At 43.6% G+C, this 21,944-nt stretch overlaps 1 protein-coding gene across 1 annotated transcript in view; it reads right to left on the minus strand.

The window, feature by feature from the left end:
- The window catches only part of cacna2d4a (calcium channel, voltage-dependent, alpha 2/delta subunit 4a), a 90,879-nt gene that overhangs the window by 67,043 nt on the left and 1,892 nt on the right, over nt 1-21,944 (minus strand). The window contains exons 2-26 of the mRNA XM_037122103.1: nt 18,513-18,713; nt 14,133-14,214; nt 11,334-11,450; nt 11,173-11,232; nt 10,897-11,059; nt 10,656-10,787; nt 10,099-10,159; nt 8,973-9,123; nt 8,266-8,340; nt 6,643-6,732; nt 6,407-6,520; nt 6,181-6,259; nt 4,972-5,105; nt 3,568-3,645; nt 3,389-3,469; nt 3,204-3,278; nt 2,978-3,064; nt 2,809-2,880; nt 2,544-2,605; nt 2,225-2,292; nt 2,099-2,144; nt 1,869-1,966; nt 1,592-1,685; nt 1,358-1,450; nt 379-506 (exon numbers count right to left, since the gene is read on the minus strand). Of these exons, the coding sequence (XP_036977998.1) occupies nt 379-506; nt 1,358-1,450; nt 1,592-1,685; nt 1,869-1,966; nt 2,099-2,144; nt 2,225-2,292; nt 2,544-2,605; nt 2,809-2,880; nt 2,978-3,064; nt 3,204-3,278; nt 3,389-3,469; nt 3,568-3,645; nt 4,972-5,105; nt 6,181-6,259; nt 6,407-6,520; nt 6,643-6,732; nt 8,266-8,340; nt 8,973-9,123; nt 10,099-10,159; nt 10,656-10,787; nt 10,897-11,059; nt 11,173-11,232; nt 11,334-11,450; nt 14,133-14,214; nt 18,513-18,713 (2,441 nt within the window). The remainder of the gene's footprint in view (nt 1-378; nt 507-1,357; nt 1,451-1,591; nt 1,686-1,868; nt 1,967-2,098; nt 2,145-2,224; nt 2,293-2,543; nt 2,606-2,808; nt 2,881-2,977; nt 3,065-3,203; nt 3,279-3,388; nt 3,470-3,567; nt 3,646-4,971; nt 5,106-6,180; nt 6,260-6,406; nt 6,521-6,642; nt 6,733-8,265; nt 8,341-8,972; nt 9,124-10,098; nt 10,160-10,655; nt 10,788-10,896; nt 11,060-11,172; nt 11,233-11,333; nt 11,451-14,132; nt 14,215-18,512; nt 18,714-21,944) is intronic.

A 21,944-nucleotide genomic window follows, 5' to 3' on the forward strand; every position in this document is an offset into this window, starting at 1 on the left:
ATATCTAAAGATAGAGTTATGTGTTAGTACGATGTGATGATAAATATGATGGTTGTTAACTTCTTGATTATTCTTCACCAAATTCCCAATATATGAACCTTAGTGAAGAATAAAACTGAAAAGAATACCAATTCAAGACAGAACTGTGAACGAATAACCATTTTTCAAACTTAAACCTACAAACTACATAAATATACAACGAAGTAAACAGAAAGGAGCAGTTGTAGCCTGCAGGCTGTAGAGAAATGAGCCTGTCACCGAGAGATTTCTGGCTCAACCTGCTGAACACGGCGGAGAAAATTGGAAATAAAACAGTACAAATAGTGTTTTGTGTGCCCGTGTGTGTGGATATTTGCTCAGTAAAGGTATGTCCTCTACCTCTAGTCTCCTGTCTGGGCATGTAGTATAGAAACTGTCCAGCTGGGTACTCAGCTGCTCTGCGATACCACACTGGGAAATGGTCCAATGTGAACATATTCTCCTTGTCTGCGGAGGTCAGGAAAGACCTGTGGAGAGATAAAAATAAGCTTTAAGAGAAAAAACCCTACTATCTATTGGCTAAAAATGATAACAACAGCAAAGAAGGACAAATGGTGAGAAGATAAAGTGGACAACTGAAAGATTTGGGGATGTTTGAGGTAAGAAAAAAGAATGTGAGTAAAGCATAATATGATAAGAAAAAAGCAGTGAGACTCGGTGGAGTATAAATAAAAGGGGGAGGAGAATATGAAGAAATAGAACAGTGGAGATTTAAAACGTTTAACTCAAGGGAGAAAATGGTTAACATCATCTCCACTGACACTTTAATATCCCAGAGAGTTGCTGAAAAACAAAGAAATACTGAAAAATGCAGTTTTGTACATAACCCAAATACAACAAGTGTGTTGTGTGCTTTATGTATTTTGTGTAAAAAATGTAATCAGTTAAATCTTGAGTAATCAGACTTTAACTGAGATTCTTTAGAGAACACAATTCCTTCTACTGACCACTAGAGGGCGGATTCCCCCCATAGCGTACTTTCAGCTTCATTTGATCTCCTTAACTGCTTAAACACCTTATTTAACCCCAGCTTGGACTGTAGACAAGAAAATACGACTAGGCTGGTGTGAAGATATACATATCCTTTCTATATTTTTCCCTTTGTTATTAGGTTACTGACAGTTTAAGAGGAGCAGGAAAAGGGGAGAGAGAGGTGGGCATGCAGCAAGGAGCAACCGGTTGAAAATGAAACCTGGGCTGCTGCCAAGGACTCGGCCTTAGTCGAGGGCCTGGGCACAGGAGCACCAGATGAGCTACCAAGGTGCCCAGCAGTGCGATGATTTTCAATGTGAAAACTGAACGTGTTTTTTTTACTCACTTGGCAATTCTTTTCTCAATACCAGTGTATCTCTGGAATCTCATCAGGCCCGAACGGGTCCCCAGGAACACCGTCTCTACCCTGTCATCCATGCTGAAAGACAGAGAGAAAATGAGTCAGGATAGAGGGAGGTGTAACAGACAGACAGGGACAAGCTAATGTTTGCTTGAATAAAGTGTGTAATCAAAGTCCGTGTCTTAATTAAAAACAGAATGTATGCAGGTTAGTGTTTACCTAGATGTGTTGAGCATCAGAGCTGTCCAGTAGGCTTCCATGGGAGCCGTGACCACAGCGTCAAATAGGGTTTGCTGCAACAACAGCGCATCACCTGTAGACAAGCAAACAAACGGTGTGTTTGAGAACAGTGCAAGCTGTGCAAGTGTATAATTGTCTAATGTCTAATGTCTATGTTAACAAACAAAATCCATCTACAAAGGAATTGCAGGGGAAAAGTGTGTGTTAGTTTCCCTGGAGCAAAATATGATGTGGTGCAGAAAAAGTGTCAACTTACAGTCCAGATCTGGTTCTTTTCCAGTGAGGTATCCCACCACAGCCTGCAGCTGGCTCAGCTTACGATGGGCCGGGTCAATGTCTGTCTCGCAGTACGTCCTACGAGCACATGCAAGCAAAACAAAAAATAAATAAAAATGCATGATAGTCATATTCGTATTCAGAGTTACAATCACTAACACAGGTGGGAAAAATATAACGTCTCTGTTCTGTTAGTAATGCAGTACTCACCATTCGTTGGCTATGGTCAGGTCTGGAGCCAGTAAATCATGGAGCCCTGAGGCAAAAATGGAAAAGACAGCGAGTAAGATAGGAAGATTCAAACACAGAAAACTAAGAGAGGAATTTAAGACTTACCCTCCTCGACAGAAACGTTTCCGATGAAGATATACTGTCCATATCCCCTTGTCAACACTATACCCAGACTGTAAAAAACAGAGATGACAAAGTCATTTCACTGCTTTTTATATTATATGTCAAAGGCAGAAAAATCATGCTCATAAGAACATTATTTCCAACAACACGTGTTCTCACTCTGAACAAATGTGTAAGCCACAGCCGTGTTAGGCTGCTATTAAGCATTGTGTGCAGGTAGAGGTGCTGCTTTGTTGGACATATAACAGTTTAAAGGCTGATACTTCGTGTAATCCTGTTGAGCTGAAAGGGTCAGACAAACCTGAATGGTGTCTCATTGATGACGGTGTAGGAGTAATCATTCTTCAAGAACATCACTCTCGTCTGTGAGAGACGGAGAGAGCACAGAGAGAAAAGAAGAAGACAGGATTTACTCGAAGGAAAACATGGAAACAAAACGTGGATTATACAAAGAAAAAGACAATAAAACACCAGAGGTAGAAAGAGAGCAAAATAAAAACCCAAATCTCTTATGTAATAATTAAAACAGCTCCTCTTGTTGTCACTATTAAAGCAAAAGTACTCACTCCTTTATCCACTGAAGTTCTCACGTCTAAAGACATCCCTCCAGTTTCTCCTTTAACCATGGCTGTCCTCAGCTGAAAACACAAACATCACACACTCACACTGATGTACAGAAGGCAGAAAACAGAGAATTGAGAAGGACAGAGGTGTGTACCAATCTGCATTCCTCACTTTTTCCTCCGTGTCTTCCCATTCCACCTCTGACAGATCAACACTGTTGTAGTTGGGTTTTGGCTTCAGCTTCTTCCCTTCCTTATACTGGCACACACAAAAACAGCACACCAAGTCTTCAACAACCTGATCTGATTGCTCTACGCGTAGTGACAGCTGCAGTAAATATGTCAAGCACGGTTTTTCAGTTTCATAAATCACTGAGTAACAGAATCTCCATCTGTACCAGAGGCCGTAGGTCGGGATGGGACAGGATGTAGCCGTTGTTGGTGATGAGGTAGGCATAACCGTGGACGCCGAGCTGAAGAGACACATTCACATTAAAATATGAATCCAAGATGTCACTCGCTGGCTCACTGAGTAGTCAATAATGATTATGTATATGCACAGTACATCTCATGGATGGTTTACCTTGTATCTTGGAGCTAATCTCATCAGTTCTCTCAGGGCCACATCAGTTCCTACCACTCCCAGCAGTATCCCGTGAGACAACTACAGGAAAACACACAGCAGTTTATTAAATATACACAATTTCAGGTGAAGTCTGTTGGGGGCTAATTGTATTACTGTTGATTAAAACTAATGCTTACAGTCTCTTTCTTCTTGCTGAACACAGGCATGGCCACAGAGGTCATCAGGAGCAGGCTTTGAGCCTGAGTGTTGAACAGCTGCAGCACACACAAACACAACAACACGGTTTTGCACAAGCTAATTTAGTTAACAAAGCTAGTGGGAAACAACTGTAAAATTAAATGGACTTAGAGGAAGTCATTCTGGTTGACCAAAGGTGGGGAAATGACGTAAAATGGAGTTGGACAAGAAGACAATGTTTAGCTGCTGCAGTAACGCTAAATCAGTCTCAACAAGCTAACTTTAACTAAGCTAAGCTAACGTTTTCTAAAAGGGACAGTTAAGAGAAGCTAAGGAATAAGTAAGCTAATCACACGAATTACTGAAATTAAGCTCCCGTCGAACTGGTTAAGTGAAAGAACAAGTATGAAGTAAAATTGGAAGCTAGTTTAAATGTCAACGCAGCGTCAGGTTTCAAGGGGAAAGCTAAGACTGGCTAAGCTACTGTAGGCTAGCGTGAGCAAACTAGAGGAGCTAAGCTAACGTTAGCATTTGAACCAACAGTGGCAAAATGGAAACTACTGGACACCACTAGAAGTTGTTAGCTATTGACTGTGAGGAAAACGCACAGCCAAACATTACAGACGCTACATGCTGAATTGTACATGGCTACGTTACTAAAAAAATATGTAATTAAGCACAATGAACTCAAAACTCTAAGCATGATTGGCATTACCTCTTGTGAATTTGGGAGCTGAAGGTGGAGGTGAAGGGGATGAAAGACATGAAATGGCAGTGAAAAGATATGCCACATTGTACAGATATGAAAACTAACAAGCTAACAAAGATAGGCAGAGGAGAAGTGACTTAATTAAATTATGTAGAAAACAGAAAAACAAAATGGCCTGGATTAGCTTTTTGCTGGTGTGTTAAAGTTAGTGTACTGTTGATTGAATTCTACATGGTGTGTGCCACCACAGCTGTTCAGTTACATTACAAACACTAATGCTTTATTCATTTCAGTTTTTTTCCCCCTTTCTTTTGCTCTCCCTTGCATGAGTTTGCCATGATCTGTCTGGATTGTTGGGAGGGGGGGCTGTAGGTGGAGGGGGGGTTGGTGGCTTAGCTGCTGCCATCAAGAGGAGGATTATGTCCCGTGGTTACGTTAAAGATAATGCTGCGGTGGTCTGTGTGGTGGCTTGGATGCAATGGAAGGATGGAGGGATTTGGATGTTTCAGCACCACGGAGAGAGGCGTGGAGGTGAATGGGCCCCGGCTTTAAAATGCTTTCACGAAGGGCGAGACACCAAAAGTAACAGTGCAGACTTCCCCAAATGAGTCTGTGACTCATTTTGACTACAGATGATGCTGGATGATGTTAATGCGACGTGATGGCGCGTGTTCCCAAGAGAAAGCAGACTGACCACGCTGTCCATGTAGGCCTCGGTCCAGATGATGTCATGGTCGTGGTTGATGACCATCGGCCTGCTGAGAACGTGCAGGTACTCCATAACGTTTTCCTGGACATCAGCCAGGGTGGAGACGTGCGTGTAGTAACCTGAGGCACACACAAGCACAAACGCACCATATATCATGAATTACTGTACTCAGATGGAGAAAACAACAAAAAAAGCAGGACCCATAAATTTCAGCAAAAGGAAAAAAAGGCCCGCCACATTATTTTTATCTTTTCTGCGCCTGGCCTTTGGGGTATTAATTCATTTATCCCACTTCAAAAAGAAAAAAAAAAACTGGTATTCCCAAAAAACACTAAGCTATTTATTTATTTATTTATTTTGAAAAAAACAGCTTGAATCTCCCATCAGTGCAAATGTGCTTTTGACGTTCCCTTAGAGCTTGGCTTGGTCTAAGGTTTATGGCGGTTTTTTTTTTTTTGCAAGTGGTGAGACGATGACGTCAATGGTGATACCTGCCGTGAAGCTGCTCAGTGACAACAGGCCACTGAAGCGCTGCCAGGCGTGAATGTGTGAACGTGTGCAACCTTTTCTCCCCTTGGTAACGACTCCCAGAGAGTGCCTCGGTTAAATATCATTAAGTGGACCTGCCTGCTCGACTAAAACTATATCGAGAAGGCATTTGCAGGGATGTGAGAATAAGCATGTTTAAGTATTTTGTTGCTGGCAGAGGCAGCGACCGGGGTACGTGACAGAAGGGAGTGCACCTGTTACCCATCACACACACAGGCCCACGAGCGCAGATATGATATTATTTTGGCCGGCGATGTGTTTACAGTGTATCTGTTCTGATAATCAGGTATTTAGTCAGGGTTTTTTTGATGTGCTCAGAGCTGTATAAAGCGATTATTCTCGGCTCTGAGCTGCTGCATGACCCCTGTAATTCACAAGAGGGCAGCACCTGATACCCACAGCACCACCTGGGAGCACCACGGAGGGCCGGCAGACCTCCTTTCCGTTTTCTCGATCTTACTTTATCGAGAAGTAGTTTTCGCATGGACTGCTTCAGTCCTTGTCCTGCAGTGACCCGCACTTTCAATTATGTGGGAAAAACCAATGATCCGACTAGCAGCTTTTATGCCACAAAGCAGATTCTCTGACCTTCGGACGAATGATTAATCCAAATTTTATTTTATTTTTTTGGTTTTTGTTTTTTACCCTTGTTGTTGCAGGCAATCCATTTAACATTATCAGCAAATGTCATCTCTCGTCCAATCAGATAGGTGAACACTCGAACCTGGAGAGAGGACAAGGTGAAATGAGCGTGAGTAAGTCGTGATAAACGGCAATCACCATAAACAGCTTGGTACGAATCACTGTCGCTGACATGCATTTGTTTGCTCGCAGTACGTTTCACTGGTGTTTGCGGATGTGCGTGTCGTACCCGTCGTTCTGGCCAGTTGAACTCTTCAAAAACATCCTGGAAGTCCTCCATAGCGCCGTCTGTTATCAGCATGATGGCCTGGTTACACAGGCTGCCCTGGCCGAGCGCTGCAGCCTAGACACGCACACGCATGCACACACACACACACACACACACACACACACAATGTACTTTCATTGCATCTAACGTCGTCCTTGTTAAGACCTAGCAATCGATGTTGCAAAGGGGGCACAAACCTCGTTGAGGATCTTGAAAGACTCCTTCATTGCTTTTTTCACTTTGCCCTCTCCTTTGACATGCAGCTCGTCGACCAAAAGCTTGAAATGCTGCCGAGAGACACATGACAAGTCAACAAATAGACGTCTTTTTAGCCACGGATCTAAATGACAGAGACTCTGAGGGAGGGAGTGAAAGAGTGTAAAGGAGGGATTGTTTCCTGACCAGTAAAGGCAAAGTCACTGCAACACCAAGAGGTAATCAGGATTAATCAACATGTGCACACAAACCCGCCCCCCCACCCCCCCACACACATCCACTATGATGACCTAATGATCATTGGACTTTGAAATCTCCTTACATATGATAGATTTCTGTAAAGTAATGCTGTGATTATTGTGGAATAATTTCAGTGACTCAGGTGTAGAGCCGGGTCTTCAGGAGGAATAAACACCCAGAGTCCCCTCTGATTCAGCTCTGCTCCGGAGCCGTTTACAGACGGGAGGAGAGCTCGGACTTTACTTTTTAATCATTTGGATTAAAAGCGGATTAATCTTCACTTCCAGTCTTCACACCTGGTGTTTGTGCACTGTCATGTTGTCTGCGGAATGCAACTGGAGGGGTGATGTGCCGTCGGGGAAAAAGAGGAGAGAGAACCGGAGTCTCCCATGGGTGTTGAGATCAGTGATTTGAAAAAAAAACTGATAATTGGAACGATTTTAAAACACACTTATAGGTCTTTTGAAAAGTTTGTGTAAAACTCGTCCTGACGGAGTAAACAAGATAAACAGTTGTTCCAGAATGTGTGTCTTATGTAACAGCCACTAAACTGAAGACTGTCCTCTCCGTTTGTGTGTTCGACATGAGTTTGTGCGTAATTGTGTCAGCCAACATCTGTAAGCCCATTCTGCTACAGCCTGCCTCTCTAGGCATTCAGCCAATCAAATCCCCCGCCGACGGGTCATGTGGCCTATTTAAAATTGTCAGCGTCCAGTGACCTCACCTGATCTGCGTTGATGTGAAGGGGAGTGAAAGTAGGGCATACATCCAACAAATAACACACAAACACACACACACACACACACACACACACACACACACATACGCTCACACAAACACAAAGGCTGAGCAGGTGTTGGTATATGAAAACAAGAGAACAGATGAGTATAAAAAAAGAAAGAAAAGAAAGCAGCAGTGAGACGATTAGATGTTTATGGTGTTGTGCATGCAAACTCACAAAAAGCGAGTGAGGTGTTAAGAGGTGCGAAAGAGGAGAGAAGAGAAAAGAGTGTTGTGTCTCTGTTGAGATGAAAACAAGGAGATGGGAGAGGAGAATGTGCAGGGAAGTGGAAGAGGGGGCGGGGGGGACAATCTGGATTCTTGTTGAGTCAGAGCACAAACTTTTCACCACACATGAGCCGGTCCTGAGGGTTTCCACGCTAATCCCCCAGCGAACATGTTGAACCCCTGATAACACACTCTACCCTGTGATGTTTGAACTGTGATGTGATGACAGCGTAAGCTTTGTCTTTGGAGGATTAGCGAGATGACGGTTTACGATTAATAGGTTAACGGAGGGTAAGTGAATTAATTAGACGGGAGCTTGTTCGTGTGTCTCTTCTGTGTGTGTGTGTGTGTGTTACCTCTCTGTTATCCAGATCAGCCTGAACCAGCATGCCCTTGAAGCAGGGCTCCACGTAGCGAACATAGTCACTGTACTGGAGAGAGAAATTGAATATAATCAATGACTAGCATGATTAACAGTAAAGATGATCAACTTTTAAGACTTGTGCATGTAAAAATGCATGTAAAAGGTTTCACTGACAACTAATATTCAAGTCAAAGTTATAGAGAAAAACACAACTTCTAAAGCAAAATGAATCATGTTATTTCTTATAAGAGAGTGTGATTTAAACACATTTTTTCAATAAATGACGTCTCGTCTCGAAATAAAAACTGATTTTCCATCTTGCCGCGCGGCAGCTGCGTTGAGGGGAGTGTAGCTTTAAATTCTGTGTAAAAAAAAAAACAGCTTAAGGGCAGCGGATTTGCTGCAGGCGTATGATTACACACACAGTAATACCAGGATAAACCATGCTTATTACACCGATTTGTAGTTGTACGACTGCACACAGCCAAAATCCTGAAAAACCTCAAAACTAAATGAATTTTGAAGCACTGACGTCACCGAAGTTGAGTGAACTGCATGTTTAGTGTGTGTATTTGTACTTTACACCTGTTTGCATGTATCCCCCTCCCCCCACTGTCTCTGCAGTGTATCTGTGTATTAGCTTGTCTGTGTGTGTAGGATTTGGATGGTCTGCCTCTGGTGAGCATTGTGTGTACTTACAGCTATGATGTTAACAAAGTCGTTTTCGCCCAGTGTGTCCAGGATCGTGTTGATGGTGTGTTTGGCGATGGTCAACCTGAGGCCCTTCATGCTGCCGCTGACATCCACCACGATCACCACATCTTTGGGAGACGTGGCCGCCTGTATGTACCTGGAGAGAGACAGCGCGTTGAGGCAGGATGCGGCGACGACTTCATGATAATGTCAACCAAATACCACTCAGGCATGAGGAGACCAGACGTAATTTACCATTAGTCTAGCAGACGGACAGAACAAGCAAAGGTCAGTGCTTATCCTTTTATTTGTTCCTCTGTTCTTCCATCCATGCTCCTCTTTATCCCCTTATTATTATCCTGTGATTTTCCAAGCTCATTAGCATTAATGAGATTTCCTCTACAGCCTCAGTGATTTGCATCTTCACAGAGACACACCGTCTCGTCTTGTTCTAGTCGGCACGGCAGACATTTTGATGTGTCACAGTGGGCAGGCAGGCAGGTAGTAGATTACATTTTACTGCTTCAGGGCCACTGTTACACTCATGTAACATGTGACTTAAATATATCATGACATACTGGGTCGTTTGAATCAAACAGAATTGTCGTTGTGTGTAACACCTGTGCTTTTCCAAGCATGGCTGACTGATAAAATGGTTTTCTCTGGACCAGATCGCCTCACAACTTTAACAATTGCACTCGGAGGAGAGAAAATTAGGAGAGACGGCACTTAATAGGTAAAGCCTCTTATTCAAGAGGCCGAACAGCCACTCAGAAAGACTTCTTCTCCTGCTGACTGCCTTTGCTGTTGATTAAACACGCTCAATTGGAGTGAATGATCCTTGATATAGGCAGAGTGATGCCAACTTGCCAGATACACTTAAAAAAAAAACAAACAAAAAAAAAACTACAGCCACAGACATTTACTAATTGCCCACTGGCGCCCATTGACTGCTGGCTTTGAGTGTTTTGGGGCCTACGACTTGGGTTTAGGACTTCAGGTTGAGGTGGGTTGTCATGGTTCCTCACATTCATAAAGATCCTGAGAAGCATTATCCTGCACTTGCAAACTATAAAGGGAACTACAGGCATCAACAGGAAGTAGAGCCGACGTTAATGGAGAGTGGCCTCACCAGTTTCTGTTCCTGGAATCAAAGGTGACCACGCCATTGTCATCTGGAATCCACTGGATCCCTGGAGGGAGAGAGAGCATGACACAGAGAGATCTACTGTAAGCTGACGCCCGCACGGCGCTCGGCTGATTGACAGCTGAACAAATGGACGCATGGACGGATTGTGACAGGCTTGTCAGATGAGGCAGAGATGGATGACGGTGGCAGATGAGTAAAACGAGCTGTGTTGCAAATTCTCTGCTAATTACACACACACACACACACACACACACACACACACACACACACACACACACACACACACACACACAGCGGACACCCACATAGAGAGCATTCACCAGCAGCCACACTGCCACTGAGACTGAGTCATCGCGTCTGACGGACAGCTCCCTGCCTTGTCAGTTGCAGTGTAAGCGTAGCGTTTGGCTTGCGTGGCTGGATGTTTACTACAGCTATCTAGAGCCCCGCTAATGTTGTCTAAACACTGTGCCGACGCAGGGGAAACGCGCAGCCAAAGATGGATTCGAGCCTGCAAGAAGACTCGGATGTGCGCTGACCTGGGTACAGCCTGAAGAAGCCCGTAGAGCTGCCAAAGTACTGCCATGTGAGGGTTGGATCCTTCTGGAAGTTATCAATGAAGACTTCATTCAGAGCCTCAGACATATAGACTCCATTCAGAATGTCTGGATCTAGAGAAACAGAGAGGAAAAGGAATGAATTGGATATTCCACCAGCGATCAGGTGTATTATACAGGATATTGAAGGAGAACACAGCTGTGTGTCTTCGTGCATCTGTACCTCTGTTGTAGACGTTAGTAGGGACTTGTATGTTACTCATTTGCGTGTTGACTGGAAGCTTATTGAAGTGCTCGTTCTCCTCCAGAGGAAATTCTCCTCCCAGCGGCAACGCGTTCCCGTCCTCATCCACCTTGTTGATCAGCAGGGAGTTGTAGTAGTCAAACTGGAGAGAACAGTGGACGATGAGCGTACAGACTGATGACCCTCAGAAGATGTTTAAAAATGGGCACTATAGAGAAAAAGCCTGCACAGATATTGAAGCGTATTGTCACATACCTCCATCGTTTCATTGTAGTCGTGGTAAAAGTCAGCATCCTCTGCTGCTTCTGCCAACCTCTGTGAGGAAAGACAGGAGGTTAAGGACGCACTCCACCCGCATAATTGTTCTTATGGTAAAGAGTAGTTCAAGCAGATGGCATTAAATGTGTCATTGTTACCTTCACAGATTTCATCTTCCTCCCAAGCATCTCCTCCATCTCTTCGGCAAACGTTTTCACCAGCTCCGCTCCGTCCACCTCCTCTATCTTCACCACTCCCTCCACGTCCTTGTATTTCTTCAAAGCAGACACAATTGGCTCATCAGTCAAACGTTTTTTTTTTCTTTTTTTTAAAATTATAATACATCACATCCAGTTTGGTTACTGTCTGATGTCAAGTACAATATCTTTCCTTAGATGCACAGTGGAAAAGAAGAAATGCAACAACACAAACACACAGCCAGGGAAAAGCAGATCCTGGTATTATACAATTACACACACACACACACACACCACACACACATTTCCAGTTTGCAGTACAGATGAGGGTCAAGCCCTGGCTTCATCCCGTCCCCAGACCCCCCTCGTAATCTGCAATATGACAGAGTGGCGGCAAAGAAAAGCATCTATTGAACACTGCGCCTCCCGACTGACATCTGCACATGTTTCGGTGACTGAATTGTGTTTTTGCAATGCGCCAAACATGCAGTTGGCTTCATTAAAGTCGACATTGAGGGCATCAAAAAAAATCCTCATAATTTTTCTGTTGTTACGATGGTGAAGCGAGAGAAGAGAAGACACATAAAACACAGAGAGAAAGGGAAAAAAAAAGACTATCGTCTTTAACATTGGGGATGGAATCCTCATTTGACAAAATTACTTGTTAACACATAAAGATTACTTCATCAGTCTCCTTTAAGAGTCTTTTGATTGAACTTAATGTGTTCTTCTGGGTGCATGTGGTCGGCGGGTTTGTTCACTGTCCCATTTAGGTTTATTTAAGCGGCTATATAAACGTAATCAAAGGGATCCTTCACTGTCGTTGTCTGTGGACCTGAAGGTTAATTTCCTGAACTGGTGATAAACACATCAGTTGTGATGGGAGATGACAGATTTGTTTGTTTTGGTGATGGACTTATGTTTAATTACTCGTATTTAATTACCCTCCCAGTGCACTTTGACATGGTAGGTACGTTTGTTGAGAAATAGACTTGTTAATTGAGAAAAAGTCCCCCAGAGAGGTGTGAAAAGGCCCTTTCAGTCACAGATATGGTAACCTGTTAACTTAAACCTTCTGACAATTCAGGAGCACAATTTGTCATTCAAAGGAAGATATGAACCATTTCCACTTCGACAGATGACGCTTTTCAATTGTCGACGCCTGAATTAAGCAGATAAGAGAGACAAACGTGTAAAATGAGAAGTAGGATGATAAAGGCCGGCCACAAATAACCTTTCCAACAAAAGCAAAGCGCCGACATTCGTTGTTATCGTCGTCAAACACTCAGCGTCCCGTTCGGTTTACCCGGGCGAGACGAGGGAGTCACTAAATGTACCACAGATAACGAGAAAGATATCGATCAGGCGGAGGCGGGTGATTAATGGCTCCATATTGCCAAGTAAAAAAAAAACTACTGCGCTGGGTGCTTTTCACACATCGCTGCCTGAATAAGAAGACAAAGTGTGCAACTAGGAGAAAAGTGCATTGAATAGGAATACTGCTATAACTGCAACTGGTACTTCTGCTGCCGCAACACCAAGACTGTTTCTGCTGGTCAGTATTTTGCGTCCTGCATGGTGCTCGCTCTGGAAAATTATTAGTGCCAGCGAAACATCGAGGTTATCCGAGGTTAATCCAGCCAGCAACACAGGCGCAAACAAAACTACACACACGCCCTCTTGGATTTGTAAGAAATTGATTTTCGAAGTTACGCTCGTACGCCATAAAGGGAGATGGGTGCATATTTATGTGAACACACAATTTATGTGTGTGTGTGTGTGTGTGTGTGTGTGTGTGTGTTTGTGTATGGCAGATGGTGAACGGGCCTGCTAGGGATTCTACAGGGTGGCATGCAGAGGAAGACCGCACATCCTAATTACTAAAACACACACGCAGGCATAACCGCTTCTTGACTGTCGACGATAAATCACAGTCAATTCAGTTAAAGTCAGCTCAGTTCAATTGGTTCCAAGATATCCAGATTTCACTTCATGCATTGTTAAAGCACGATAATGGTTTTAAAAGATGAGTGAAAGTTGAGTGTATGTGTGTGTGTGTGTGTGTGTGTGTGTGTGTGTGTGTGTGCATGATGTGTGTTTGGAATAAGTGTGTCATCACATTGGTCTCTGGGCCATGTGCAGATGTTGTACAACAACTGTATGCCAGCCAGTTGTGCTCCTATTGGCCGACGGAGCGGAGGGGAGGGGGAGGAGATGCTGACCCCGCCTGTCCCAGTCTCATGTGATGATGTCATGTATCCTACATCTGACCATGTCTTACGACTGTTAAGTTAATTTATATTCCACCCTTCTGTGTCTGTTTTTATTTTCCTGCAGAAAAAAAATATAAACTAGCACATGTTGGCTCTGGAGTTGCAATCAGCCATCACTGTGAGGTCCAAACACACTCTGTTACTTCAGATTGATGGTTATATATTGAGACTAGGACTGGTCGATTGGGATGCCGGCCCAAATCAAATCTCCTATCCAAGTTCTATGGTATGTCCATGTTCTGTATGTTAGAGATGATCAATCAAAGGGGATTAAATTCTGAATGCAGCCATCGTCACCTCCCCCTCAACCTCACTGACTTGTCTGTCTGAAATGGAAAATTTAATAATATGATGCATCCTAAGTCGGCACACCTGCTTCTGAAAACACTGGCATTTTGTGTGTATATACATATGTGTGTGTGTGTGTTTCTGTGTGTGTGTTTCTGTGTGTGTAACTGTTTGCATGTATTTGTGTGCGATTTCTCACCTTCTGCAGCAGTTTAGCTCCAGAGTATCTGGCAGACAGGGCAGCTATCTCTTTGCCAAACGATACAGCCCACTCCTGCACACTGGACACAGAGAAAACCTGACAGTCAGTGATAGAGAAGCAAGCTGTCATTAATATTGATGTAGACAAAGCAAGGCAATTCAAAGTGTATTATAAAGGGCATGAACGCATCGAGACAGGGTTACACTTTCAAATAAGCCATCCTTTAAAAGAGGCTATTGCATTTTTTATTGGTCAACAAATCATTTTTTGAAAATCTCGAAAAATCAAAGGCAGTGCTGAACATTTTATTAATTACTGCTTTCAGTGTTTAATGTTAATGCTGCATAAATCAGCAACAAGTCATTAACAACATGTTTGTCCCTCTTATATTTTAGGTTGCCTGGTTGTGAAACATTGGTCCATTGATTTTCATTTTCATCAACAAATGTAGCACTTTTTACCTGGAAGGTGAGCAGACACATGGCCCAATCAATCAAATAGATTTTTCATATCATGGTAACCTCAAAGATGGTCTTATATACTGCTTACAAGTGATCTATAAGCCGATACTCAGCTAGGTTAGAAAGATAGATTGGAGAGTAGAAAAAAGGTATCATATAAAATTGCTCATATTTTGGCAAATAAACAAGGTCATTAAAAAAATATCTTCCATAAGTAAACAAGAAAAAAGTTAAAATGTATTGAAATAAGATGACAGTGATTATCACTAATTGTGTAACAAATCTTATTTGAACCTTTATCATTGCCAGAAGTGACAAAGTAAAACCAGCTCATCTGAGAAAGACAATTAAGCCTCTTTCTTAATCACCCTTTCCTCAAATTATCTCAATTTCCTGAGAAAAGGAAGGAGCTAAAGAGATGGTCTGTACTGAAGGTGACCATGTAAGGTCCAGACAGCCAATCGAGTTAAGAGGTTACCATGCATTCACCAGTAAAAGATTAAAACAGATTACTGTTAAGGTGACAGTAAAAGCTGACAGTCACGGGGTTACTCTGCTCTTAATAACATGCGACCATTCTACAAATCCTCCATGTGAATGCGGCCAAGGTAACGTAATAGAGGTTAGAGTGTAGACAGGATGTGACAGATGGCTCAACCTATGGGGAGTCGGCCAGCTCGCTGCTAGTTAGCAGGCAGGGTTGTCACGGCTAGCCAGCCTGCCAGCATCGGGTGCTGAAAACTGGCCGATGATTGGCTGACTTGTTGATATGTTTAATGTGGTGTTGGTTCATTCTTAAATGTAAGTTCAGTGTTGCGCCGTTTATATTCTTCTGCTGTTCAGGGCCATCAAATGCTCTCTTGACTGTTTCCTTGACATGAATCATCTCTGTAACTGTTTCAGAAAAATGCTTGGATGGATAAATGAGGAACTTATTATTTTAGATGGTTAAATAACCTGTAGGGGCGTGCGTTGCACAATCCCCTGTCGTGCATCTAAATCCATATGCTGTTCCCATCAGGTGCAGCACAAGCAGGGCACGCAAGGTCAGATTAAGACAGAGCCTTACGCAGGCCATCCTTGAGTCAAACGGCGTAATTAAACCTCTACTCTGGAAGGGCAAAGGGCAGCAACTGTGAAACTGAGAAAACACGTTTACTTGTGCTCACCAAGAAACTTTGTTTTTTGCCCAATTTTTGTACCAAGAGGGAATTAAAGCCTATGACGGGAGGATTGTTGTCAGAAAAGTTTGCTCATTAAAATTGCCTCTCAAAAATATGTCATTGCTGTTGACGTTGACTTTTTTTTTTCCCCCTTATGGCTGCAGAGCAACGTTCAGTCTGAGGCTGTAGATTTGACCTCCTCAGTCTGAAATGTTCCGGTCAAGGCCCACTAACTTCCAGTGCCAGAGGGGCCCTGCTGCCAAATCTTCCCCCGGCACAGTGAAGCACTTTGGGCTTGGTGACCTGTGTTGGCCTGCTGAACTCTGCTGTCCCTGGAGCTGTAATCTCTCTCAGTCACACCAGTCTGCCTAGTGACGACAGCACACACTCCCTGAAGCTTCAGAAGTACAAAACTCACACATACGCGAGATATATCCTGGAATGGCAGGATGAATGATTGCTTTTATGGTTCTGGTCGATTAATATATTGAATTCACTATTGACTGTTTTACTGACGCACGCACACATACGCAGACCCAAAATGCTGTGTATTTGTCTCTTGTCTTTTTCTGTCCCTCTCTACCTCTTCCAGAAACACACACACACACACACACACACACAGTTAATAGGCTATTGTGGACTGACAGCACGGTATCGATTTGTTAGTGTTTTTAGTCAGCAGGAGGTTTTGAAAACTGTTCAGGGAAAAGAGCTTCGTCTGGCTTCTGGAGAGCAAACAAACGCAGCGTTGCAGTCCCAGATGAAATATAAATCCAAGTGAACGCTGGTCGGGGAATGAAGCACACCGGGCATCATGATTTGGGAAATTTTGACTGCTTCATTTCTGATCAGCGCTGTTAATTCAAAACTAGCTTCTAAATATCACAAAACAAAATGAACAGACAAGCTTATATCTCACATGGTTAAGATAAAAATTGTCTATTAACATTGAACCTACGCAACTGATTAATGAGACCATGATGCTTAGACCGTATATGAAAACAGCAAAAACACAAAAATATAGAATTAGAATGAGATGAGATGGAAAGATTATTTCAGAGATTTGAGCTGATGTATACACACAGACCCCGTGCTGTGTATGACGAAGAAGTGAGAGCTGGAATTACCATCATTTGGCACCTTGCACAACAGATATTGCGAAGAATGAGATAAACAAACCAATAAATTAATGAAAAATCAGTTTAAAATTCCCCGGGGAGAGATGGCTACCCTTCAGATTGGTACAAGATGTTAATGGAGGAGCTGGTCCCATCACACCAGACCTCTTTTTTAATTAGATTGAAAATAAACCACCAGATGGGCAGAAGCAATAATCTTAGATAAGGACAGTTGTGTGAGCTATTTTGACCAACACCAAAACATGGAATATAAACTGTGTACTCAACAAGGTTGCATCATTTTATAGCAGTAATAAAAGACGGAGCAGGGTTCGTAAGAGGTCATCAAACTCAGGATAACTTGTCATGTGATAGAACAAGTGCTAAAGGAGAAACAAAGTAATGTTTTAGTGCATATTGACACCACTCTTCTTCCTAAGCCCATTGGTTCCAGGTTAAACCCACCGTGATGTTGCCCATTGGTTGGGGGACTACAGACTTAACGCCCGGCAACTAAAGCCATCTTGATCTTTTGAAGCCAGAAGTGACCATATTTGGAAAAGAGGGCAGAGCGAGGGCACAGCGATCTCTCTGCTCCGAGCTCAGTACATCAAGCTTCAAATATCACCTCTGTTTACTTACTGATTCACTCATCTAACAGTCGATTCATTTTAATTGATTAATCGCAAAGCTTGTAATTAATTCGATTGATTGTTTTAATCAAATGACAGCCCCAATATTTACTCATTCACAAAATGAAACATGCTGTATTGAAGAAGACTTGGATCTAGTGACCGAGACCATAAAGTCATTATGAAAACCGTTTCCTGAGGTAAAACATCAAGTGAGAGGAAGGGTCATTTTCTCATAAGCTTACATACAATCAGACTCCTTTTTGCAACCAGTGGAACCAACCCCCTGCTGGCCATTAGAAAGAATGCAGCTTTGAGGCTCTTGCGCATCAGATTCACTTTTCAGACGCAGAGGCTCAGACATCACAGCCTGCTTTGGCAAAATGTTAATTTGTCATATGTTGAAAAGATGGTGGAGCGTAATCACCACCATCATCTTTTAAAAATATATTTTGTACATTTATTATTGTACTTCTAAAGTCAGGGCGTGGGCCAAATGCATACGTCAACTTCAGTTCATTTGGCCGTGGCTGTAGTGAGGCTGTAGGACAGCTTGGCAGTTAGCTATTCCCCACAGGTGCCCATATGGCCCATATGTATCGGTGTGGAGGAGCCAGCCAAAATGGAAAGAACACCATTGACTCATCCACCTGACATGTGGATTCCAGAAGGATCACGGTGCACGGAGACGTGCCAGGGTGCCCACAGGGAAACGACCTGGTACTGTACCCTCGTAGAGTGGTTGATGTAATGTCTTAATAAAGCGCCCGGTCGGCGGTCATCTAACTTGTGTTTGTCCCGCTAAACGTCAGCAGGTTGTGTCTCGCTGTAAGTGAGGATGCAATCATAGCACACAAGGTAATGCATTTGTGCCCCTTCCATCCAGATGTCAGACTGTTTATTTTCATTTTATCCGTGTCTACATTACTTTTACATAATGGTTCCTCCTGATGGTTCAGACCGAAGAAGTCAGTCCTGGTTGTCTGCTGTTAGTCTGACTCACGTTTCTGGTGAGATCCTCAGCTGGCCATCCACCATCAGGCACAGCGAGCTGGAGAGGATAATCCACAGCAGCATCATCAGCTTCCCTCTGCGCGGCCCACTTCTCTCCGATTTACTGGCATTCCCAGCGTTTCCCCAGCTCCAGCCGTTCATCCCTGCAGCTGCCGCGATCTGCATCAGTCCAGCAATTGTTGCACGCTGGCTCCAAGAGAGGAAAAAAAAAAAGGCTGAAATTGGGACACTGCAAAGTGAGATTAGAAGTGCTCAGGTCACAGTGGCAACACACAGAGGGGGAGGCGTCAAAGGTGCAATCAAGTAGCTGGTGACCGTCGTGTCAGCCGGAGTAAACCCCTGAATACAATCTGCGATGGTTTAGAGAGTTCAGAGCAACAAGATCTACACTACATGGCCTGTTTAGATGGATATAATTCACAGACCAAGTCAAAAACTTTACATATGCTACCAGATTTGCCAGCATTTTTGCTCAGAATAGGACTAACAAGAGCAACTGTCATAAAATGTTCAGTGATAGAATATTTTTTACATGTAAATGACAGACTTCTGAAACATCAACACAATCAAACACACAAACAAAGTTTTACAATCAAAGTAAAGAGCATCGAACTACACGTCTACACAGTATCTTTGGAAAAACACTAATGTACCCGTATTCGCTGATATTTTGGGCCCTTCAGCGTAGCAAAAAAAGAGAGCTGTAAACAATATAGTGACATTTATCAGCTCAATCTGTTGATAAAGCAAACTTGCAATATCCTCCAGCTTCCATAAGGCAGCACTGCATTCTTTGAGAGTCATCTTTTCTGGCAAACGTGGTGATCAGAAGGCTGATATTTACTCTCTTTTGGCTCCATTTTTAGTGTCCACCAGCTCCTGACAGAAATATTTGGCTCTTTGGCTGCGAAATGCTCCACTGTGTTCACCAGCTTTTTGCTAACTTTCTTCTTCCTGTTTGGAACAGGGCAGGTAAGATACAGGAGGTTTTTAGAGGCCACTGAGAGTGAACCGAAACAGTATAAACGCTGTGCTAAAAGAGGCTAATATACTCAGGGGTGGGATCCAGGATGATCTTGTCTTTCATGGAGTCCGCCATGTTTCACCTCCATGTTTGTAGTGAGAGGACTTTTGCATGCTTTTAGGTTCACCTGCACGGCTGAAAAGAGTGAGGGGAGTTTATCTCATCTCGAGATTTCAATAACTCCAGCACACTGGACTTTTCAGTACAATTGTTGATTGTACCTGCTTCAAACTCAGGCATCTTTTTTTGTACAGCAAGGGCATTTTGATATTAGAAGGGATACCCAGCACACACACACCAGAACACCTTTTGTCAACTTGCCCGGTAGAGTAATCCTTAAACTTAAAAGCAAACTGCAAAACGTAACAATGTCACCATGGAAGCGGTCACAGTGTTAAGACACTATTAAGAATGATACTGAGAAGCCACAGCCTTTGAGAGGAAAGACTTAAGAGCTGTGAGACTTAAGACCGAAACAATCCCATGCGCTCTCCAGAAACACAGCATGCTAATTTCAAAGAAAAAGCAAGCCGGAGCCCAAAAGTGGGTTGTGGCGAGATTAAAATACTTCCTCAAATCACTATAGACAGAATGGTAGCGAAGATTACTCACTATGTCATGTGGTCAGAGCTTTAAAACCATTCCCTTTGAGACACGTGGGTCTGGAAAAGAAAGTAAGACATATAAAAAAAAAAAAAAAAAGTGTCTGGTTGATGATTCGGTGTCAGCTCAGTTGCTCAACCTGGCGCACGACAGAGTCTAGAGAGCTCTTGTCTCCGGTGTCAAAGGTCACTTCTGCACGCCAGGAGTCACCGCGGAGTCTTGCCATAGTCCCGCGCCTCTTAATCCGGCTTCCGCTGCTCCCATCATCCACCTCTATCCCCCATGCTCCCTCTTTTGGGATTCTAAAGGGGAGTGATGAAGACTTGAGACGTCCCGGCGAAACTTCCGTCCTCACGCGAGTTCAGTCCCTGTCATCAGGCGCCCTGAGCCGGGACGCTTACATTCCCAAGAGAGTTCAGGTCCTGGATCCTTGAATGATTCCCTCTCCTGCTGACCTCACATCCTGGTGGATCCGGACCAAAATCGTGCGGTTCTGGGACACGACTTCGCTACCGGATGGATAGTGAGATGGATGGAGGGATGGAGGGATAGTGGGACTTCCTCTCTCTCTCTCTCTCCATCGTATCTCTTCCTGCTCCACGGCACCAGTTTATACCATAATCCAGGCAGGATTAAACCCCTCCTCCCTCCCTCCATCCCTCCTTTTCTCTCTCCAGCCCTCCTGCTCTCTCCCTCTCTCTCTCACGCACTCACACACACGAACACAGACACTAACTCTCTCTTGCACTCCTGTATCTTTCCTCCAACGCTCTCTGACCTATTGTCTTTCTAGTCCTGCTATTCTTTTCTAGTTTCTTGTACCCCCCCCCCCCCTTAATCTCTCAATCACACCTGCCATTTTGCCATTCTTCCCCTCCTTTTCATCTTACTTCTGTGCTTTTGAATCTTTATCAATCTGCTTTCGAGGGAGAAAGAGAACAACTGAGAGAGGCGAGGAGAGGGAAGGAGAGAAGGTAAAGGGGATGAGGAGCCAAAGAGGTGGAAAGAGGAGAGCGTCCCAGTGGGAGGGCTGCAGTTGGAGCAGAAGGAAGTCGTGATTGTTGGAGGAGGACACACTTGACTGACACGAGCGCATAATGTGTAAACACACTGAGACACCTAGTGGACTCTCAGTGACTCACATGCATGCACGCACACGCACACGCACGCACACACACACACACACACACACACACACACACACACACACACACACACACGGTACAGTAAAATGTTTCCTGTGTGTAAAGATAAATAGTCTCTCTGTCGTCAGTTTTAGTAATTTTGTGTTCAGGGAAAGCTATCAGCCATCTCTATCGCCGGTTGAGGACGACTACAATCTTGCACCCATCTCTCATCTTTGTAAAATAGCAAATGTATGATTTCCTGTTTAAATGTTCTGCATGTCTCTGTGTCTGTCTGCACCAAACTTGCTTAAAGCTGGAAAAAGATCCGTATCATATATTCATCCTCATCATTTTCACTTGATTTACGTGATTTCGCTGCTGCTTCGTCAGAGTGTAATAGGACTAAATTGTTTGGCAGTGGTGTTGTTAAGAATTCAGCTCAACTTCCCCCTGATCCGCTCCAAGTGTCCTCACCTCGAACCAAATGAGAACCTAATTTTACAGCTAACTGCCAGTTCAGTTAAACTTTTTTTTAAGCTGGAAGAGCTTTCACCTGAGCAGTTTATATGCCCGCCCTAAATCCTACAACAACCAGTGAGTGATTGTGAAGACCAGTGACCCTCCCTCCCTCCTGAGCCTCTGGATGACTGATGCATAAGGCAGCCGG

The sequence above is a fragment of the Acanthopagrus latus genome, chromosome 14 (assembly GCF_904848185.1).
Source record: "Acanthopagrus latus isolate v.2019 chromosome 14, fAcaLat1.1, whole genome shotgun sequence".
Lineage (NCBI taxonomy): Eukaryota > Metazoa > Chordata > Actinopteri > Spariformes > Sparidae > Acanthopagrus > Acanthopagrus latus.